This window comes from Pleurodeles waltl, chromosome 12 (genome assembly GCF_031143425.1).
Source record: "Pleurodeles waltl isolate 20211129_DDA chromosome 12, aPleWal1.hap1.20221129, whole genome shotgun sequence".
Lineage (NCBI taxonomy): Eukaryota > Metazoa > Chordata > Amphibia > Caudata > Salamandridae > Pleurodeles > Pleurodeles waltl.
In genome coordinates, this window is record NC_090451.1 from 565901214 (window position 1) to 565908374 (window position 7161).

At 43.0% G+C, this 7161-nt stretch overlaps 1 protein-coding gene across 1 annotated transcript; it reads left to right on the forward strand.

The window, feature by feature from the left end:
* Nucleotides 1-3638: 3638 nt before the first annotated feature.
* On the forward strand, nucleotides 3639-4654 carry LOC138267155 (uncharacterized protein F54H12.2-like). Its single transcript, XM_069216005.1, has 2 exons — nucleotides 3639-4097; nucleotides 4196-4654. The coding sequence occupies exons 1-2, from the start codon at nucleotides 3639-3641 to the stop codon at nucleotides 4652-4654; spliced, it is 918 nt and encodes a 305-aa protein (XP_069072106.1).
* Nucleotides 4655-7161: the final 2507 nt, after the last annotated feature.

The window sequence follows — 7161 nt, forward strand, 5'->3', positions numbered from 1 at the left end:
TCCAAAGTCACTTATACACCAATTGACCTGTGTGACTCACAAGATTTCAGAGCCGCCGCTGAGTGTAGTGAAAATGCTGAGGTTAGTAAAAACTCTACAGACAATTATCCTGCAAACGCCAATATCATACTTTTAACTAATAGTATGTCTTTTGCTTTCTGTTTGAACCGTAGAAAACAACTGCAGAAAGAGATGCTCTAGAGGGGTCTACGCCAAAGGTAAACGACCTAAATTTTTACTGCTTATGCTGTTCCAGACAGTCTAAAAGTATTATAAGCCAGAACAAAGAGCAGCGTAAGAAATATGTCAACTCTTACAATAGCACCGATTTTGAAACGGAAATGCCGGGCGTACCCTACGACGCCATATGGCCTGTTAAAGGTTTTGCTGCGACCATTGTAAACACATGTGTTAAACGTGACTATTATAACCTGTATTACAGGCATAAAATTAATGAGCCACAGCAGAAGGCTCACGACTGTCTAGATGAGTCGTACACTGCAAGAACAATTTGGCACATATGTGACCTGTTAGACCCACACAAGGTATATAAGTTGTTAAGGGTGGTGTACGGGTTGTCAGCTGTGAAGAAAGGTGTCGACGTCAATATGATTAAGGTCTTGGCACCAGCAGTCAGTGAGATCCGATATGCTGCTGAGCCCTGCTCAAAACTCGAACATATGCAGGGGCTGTGTACCTATTTTGACAAAAGCTTGATAGAAAGGGTCATAGAAAGACGAATGTGTGATATTTGTTATAAATATAGAAGAATTAGGTCTTTAGCCCCCCAAAAGTTGTTACAAAAAAAAAACAAAAAAAAAAACAGAGATGGTGGATAGCAGGCCACAACGGTGTTACTTAACGCTACATACTCACTTTTAGGACGAGAATCAGAGTGTTGCAGGGCAAGATGCCTATGAGTTACACCCAGGCTACATCTGTATTGGGAGATTGATAAATGTTCTGGTTAAAGACAGAATAGCTGAAATACACCCTGTGACTCTGCGTTAACAGAACATTACGGAACCTCCGGCTACGTTGCAGGGCGACAGCCCTGTGTGTATGGCCAACTGGTGTATCAACGCGTGGCTCCCCACAGCGGATAAATACTGGAACTTGGCCGAATACAATGCGCGTGAGTTAAGTCTATCACCACTGACTAGGCTACACCGTGCTTTGGAACTCCTGACTGAAGATTATTTCACAAATAAAGGTCCTGTATTGTCCTACGTAGAACTGTATGAACTGTTGAATGCTGTCAGTATCCTGAGCGTCCAGATTTACAGGCGGTGGAGCAGGAAGTCATGTCTAGAGCTATTGAGTGTATAGCTATAAAAATATCAAAGCTTGTGACGCTGAGACCTAGTAAAAGGAACTGCTCTGAGTAATATGTGTAGCATGTATCGTACTATGTATACGTAGTCAAAAGGGCTCAAGGTGTCCAGCAGCGGCGACAGCTATAAGCTATGAGCCGCAAAATGTCAAGTACACGGTGTTTATGTAGTGCTGACCCACTTTTATTTATTGTTTTTTTTATGTTTAATAAAATGACCTTACACAAAACAAATGTCTTTCATTTCTTGGTTGCGGTGTGTGACAGCATGACCGGGGCTGCTTTAAGGATGCTTTATTACAATACACAAGGGGTTGGAAGCTTAGGAGGCTCCGAAGCTCTATTTGGAAGGGCTTGAGTTGAAAATGAATCTGTAAACCGATCAAGGGTAAAGGCTTGGTTAGCGGGGGAAGAGGCGTATTCATTCCACAAACCAGCCAGGAGACGTTTTAAGAGGAGAGCCACAGTTGTTAGAGCGCAGCTAGATTATCAGTGTCAGGCGGACATAATCAGTCTTCAAGATCTAGCAAAACATAACGGATTAATGTATATATTAACAGTCACAGACATATTGTCCAAGTACGCCTATGCAGAGGCGTTAAATGATAAAAGTGGTACCAGCCTTTAAAGACATCTTTGCGAGAGGTCTAGTACCTCAAAAACTAAAAAACTGACACTGGAAAGGAATTTCTAAACAAACCTTTTCAGAAATTATTAAAGCAGCACGCAGTTCAGCATTTTCTAATGCACACTGAGGTAAAAGCAGCGGTTGTAGAGTGTTTTAATTTTAATAGAACTTTAAAATCAAAGATGTGGAGATATTTCACAGCCTGCAATACCTACAGATACGTGGATGTTCTACAGGCTTTTATAGATGTTTATAACGCCAGTTACCATAGGACCATCAAAATGTCTCCCATGGAGGTAACGGCAGATAATTTGTTAATGGTGTGGCGAACTGTGTACAGGAGTCGTCTCGAGGCGAAGGTCAAGAAACCTGCTTTAAAAGAAGGGGATCATGTCCGGGTTTCAAAGTTGAAGGGCGTCTTCACCAAGGGCTACCAACAGACATTTAACGATTAGATATTCATAGTGCAAAGTGTGGAACTTAAAGAGGGGGTATATATTTACAAGTTTAAGGACAACGACGGGGAAAGGGTAACGGGTGTCTTTTACCACGAAAAGTTACAAAAGGTGCCCTACGATCTAAACAGGGTGTACAGGGTTCAAAAGGTTCTGAAAAGGAAAGGCAACGGAGCTATGAGACAGGCGCTGGCCAAATGACGGGGGTGGCCTGAGAAATGTAACAATTGGGTTTTGGCCACCTCGCTGCACGGTGTGTGAGGTCGTGCTGTAAGCACAGAGATGGATACCTCACCTTTTTATATTACACTACCGTCCAACGCCTAGAAGGACATGTACCCCAACAATCAGATTTCTAATTATATGGTGAAACTGGCTAAACCGGCGGACCTGCTGGCCCTAACGGAGATACAGTACCCTAGAACATGGAATAAATTTACAAACCATGAGGCAAAATTTCATATAAAGTGCTCTCATGACTTCTTAAGCTTCCCCGTGAGTTTACCACACGGGTATTACACCACCGTAGCAGCGGTGGTCGCTGCCATCAACAGAGCCATAGCCGGTGTTGAAGAGTATGCAAATATACATCTGGTGTAGGATAACATTAGAAGAAAAGTGTTTCTTAAAGCCCGAGCTCGATATCAGGTTTACCTGTACCGGTAAATTACAAAGGGTTTTAGGGACCGTACAACATGTGAAAAGACAGGTGGATCAAGACCCTACGTGCCCCGATATTAACCGCTGATTTTATACCCTTTATGTACAGGGACTATTATAGAGTTAACCCCAGTTATGGAGGACCACCTCCCTACTTTCAAGGGGCCCCCATTATGTACGGGGCCAGATTGGGAGGCTTCTTTCAGAGTTTGTTTAGAAGAGCCATGTCATTCTTGAGAAGAGATACGAAATTGCAAAACCTAACGTTAAAGTAGCTGCTACGAACATAGCCCATGATGTCCTGGACTCTGTAATGTCAGCTGTAGCTGAGCACATGAACAAACAGCCCCAGGAAGGAGCTAGGTTGTTGTACAAGGCGCGTGCGGGTGTTAAATAAAAGGAAGCGAAGGGCTTCAAGCCGTAGGGGCCCACCAATGCCCTATAAAAAAAGGGAGGACTTCTTCAAAAGGCCCACACAAAAGAAGAGTCATAAGATGGAGGAGATCTTCCAAGAAGAAGAAGAGACCATGCTCTAGTGTGAATATTTTTTAAATCCGCTATCATGGCCTCGGGTGAATTGCCCAAATCTGAGCTAGATTTGTTTTCTCTTAAACCCACAGAAACCAGCATCGAGAAGAGTTTTTTCATGGAAGTATCGCCTCTAGCGGCTCTGACGCCTCTGGCGCTGATAGAGTTTTATGTGTCGGGGTCCACAAAGATGTATTTGGATATCAACAACACTCTGCTACACCTCGTCTGCAAAATAACCAAAGCGAACGGCACCAACATCGAAGCTGATGCTAAAGTGCCACCGATCGCTTACCCCATTGCAACCATGTTTAATCAGGTGGATATTAACCTGGGCGATCGACTCGTCATGCAGAATGATAACATGTACACCTACAGGGCCTACATAGAGAGTATTCTAAATTACAGTTGTGAAGCCCTGGACACACAGCTTTCAGCGGGACTCTTCTACAAAGATACTGAAGAGCAATTTGAGGACACGGCGTTGGACGGGGTAACTATGGTTTTGAAAAAAGAGCCAGCTTCACTGCCGGCAGTAGGCAGTTTGATGTCCTGGGGCGCATATATTCAGACCTTTTCTTCCAAGATAAGCTTCTAGTCAATGATATAGATCTTAAGATCAAACTCAACCGCAACAAGGAAGCGTTCTGTCTCATCAGCGGTGATACAGAGCAGTATAAACTGGTTAAATTGTCCGCAAGCCTGTTTGTAAAGATAGTGAAAGTGTCACTGAGTGTTAGACTGGCCCACGCTGAAGCTTTACAACTATTGAGTGCCAAGTACGCCATTGAAAGAGTGGCTCTGAAGATATTCAGCATCCCAGCTGGTACTAGATTAACACAGCAGCAGAATCTACTTCTGGGGCAACTACCGAAACTCTTCATTGTAGGGTTTGTGGACAATACAGCTTTTAGCGAGCTCTATACCTCTAACCCTTTCAACTTCAAACACTACAACATCAACTATGCCGCTTTGGTCCACGAGGGAGCTGTTATCCCCACAAAACCGTTCACTCCAAGTTTTGGAACATCCAATTGTGTCAGGGAATAGCTCGGTCTGGTCTCGATAACGGGCAAACATCTGCAGGACTCAGGAGTCGTTGTTTCAAGAGAGAGGTATAGGGCCGGCTACACATTGTTTATGTTCGACCTGACTCCTGACCTGGAAGATGGTGGACACTACAACTTGATCAAAAATGGAAATCTAACATCTGAAATACGCTTTACACAGGCGCTGGCTACCAATGTGAATATAATTGTATTCTCTGTATTCAACAACGTCATCCAGGTCAATCACGCCCAACAGCTTATGTCTCACTACCATTAAAAGATTGTAAAATGGACACTGCGGAGATACGGGACTTCTTAAGCCGGCATAAATACGCTAAGAAATACTTTTTAGGTGTATTTCCTGGCAACGGGCTACCTGAAAAGATAGACCCAGAAAGACCTTGCTGTTCTTTAACACCGACCCGCATTACAAGGGTGGTACACATTGGGCAGCCATGTTTCAGGATGTAGACAAAGTAATAGTGTTTGACAGTTTAGCGGAGTTCCCCGAGCATAACATTTATACAAAACCGATATTCAAATATGTAAAAAAAAAGCATCGCCCGCGGTTGAGTATAACAAGCGGCGTGTACAGGATTCTCTAGCCATCACATGTGGGGACCATTGTATATATTTCATTAGTAAAATGTCTGAGGGTATGACGTTTAGAAATTCTTTTAACCCCTTCGCTGCCAGGCCTTTTCCCCCTCCTGTGCCAGGACTTTTTTTGCCTATTTGGAATAGGTCTCGCTTAGGCCCTCATAACTTTTTGTCCACATAAGCTACCCACGCCAAATTTGTGTCCTTTTTTTCCAAAATCCTAGGGATTCTACAGGTACCCAGACTTTCTGGGTTACCCTGAAGGAGACCAAGAAATTAGCCAAAATACTGTGAAAATTTTGTTTTTTTTTCAAAAAAATTGGAAATAGGGGCTGCAGAAGAAGGCTTGTGTTTTTTTCCCTGAAAATGGCATCAACAAAGGGTTTGCCGCGCTAAAATTACCAGCTTCCCAGCTTTCAGGAACAAGCAGACTTGAATCATAAAACCCAATTTTTCAACACAATTTTGGCATTTTACTGGGACATACCGCATTTTTACGATTTTTGTGTGCTTTCAGCCTCCTTCCAGTCAGTGACAGAATTGGGTGTGAAACCAATACTGGATCCCAGAAACCTAAACATTTCTGAAAAGTAGATAAAATTCTGAATTCAGCAAGGGGTAATTTGTGTAGATCCTACAAGGGTTTCCTAAGAAAATAACAACTGAAAGAAAGAAATATTGAAATTGAGGTAAAAAAACAGCAATTTTTCTCTACTTTTTACTCTGTAACTTTTTCCTGCAATGTCAGATTTTTTAAATATACCATTATGTCTGCTGGACTCTTCTGGTTGCGGGGATATATAAGGCTTATAGGTTCATCAAGAACCCTAGGTACCCAGAGCCAATAAATGAGCTGCACCCTGCAGTGGGTTTTCATTCTATACCGGGTATACAGCAATTCATTTGCTGAAATATAATGAGTGAAAAATAGCTATCAAGAAAACCTTTGTATTTCCAAAACGGGCACACGATAAGGTGTTGAGGATCAGTGGTTATTTGCACATCTCTGAATTCCGGGGTGCCCATACTAACATGTGCATTATAGGGCATTTCTCAAATAGACGTCTTTTTTACACACTCTCCTATATTTGGAAGGAAAAAATGTAGAGAAAGACAAGGGGCAATAACACTTGTTTTGCTATTCTATGTTCCCCCAAATCTCCCGATTAAAATGATACCCAGAATCCTTTGCAAACCTCAAAATGTGGCTAAAAAAACACATTTTCCTCACATTTCGGTGACAGAAAGTTCTGGAATCTGAGAGGAGGCACAAATTTCCTTCCACTAACCATTCCCCCAAGTCTCCCGATAAAAATGATACCTCACTTGTGTGGGTAGGCCTAGCGCCCGCGACAGGAAATGCCCCAAAACACAACGTGGACACATCACATTTTTTGACAGAAAACAGAGGTGTTTTTTGCAAAGTGCCTACCTGTAGATTTTGGCCTCTAGCTCACCGGCACCTAGGGAAACCTACCAAACCTGTGCATTTTTGAAAACTAGAGACCTAGGGGAATCCAAGATGGGGTGACTTGTGGGGCTCTGACCAGGTTCTGTTACCCAGAATCCTTTGCAAACCTCAAAATTTGGCTAAAAAAACATGTTTTCCTCACTTTTCGGTGACAGAAAGTTTTGGAATCTGAGAGGAGCCACAAATTTCCTTCCACCCAGCGTTCCCCCAAGTCTCCCTATAAAAATGGTACCTCACTTGTGTGGGTAGGCCTAGCGCCCACAAAAGGAAATGGCTCAAAACACAACGTGGACACATCAAAATGATCAAATACAAAACTACCTGTTTTAGCAGGGGGGCGTCTGCGTTTTTGGTCCAGGGCTCAGCAGCCTTCTAGGAAAACCTACCAAACCCAGACATTTCTGAAAACTAGACACCTGAGGGAGTCCAGTGAGGTG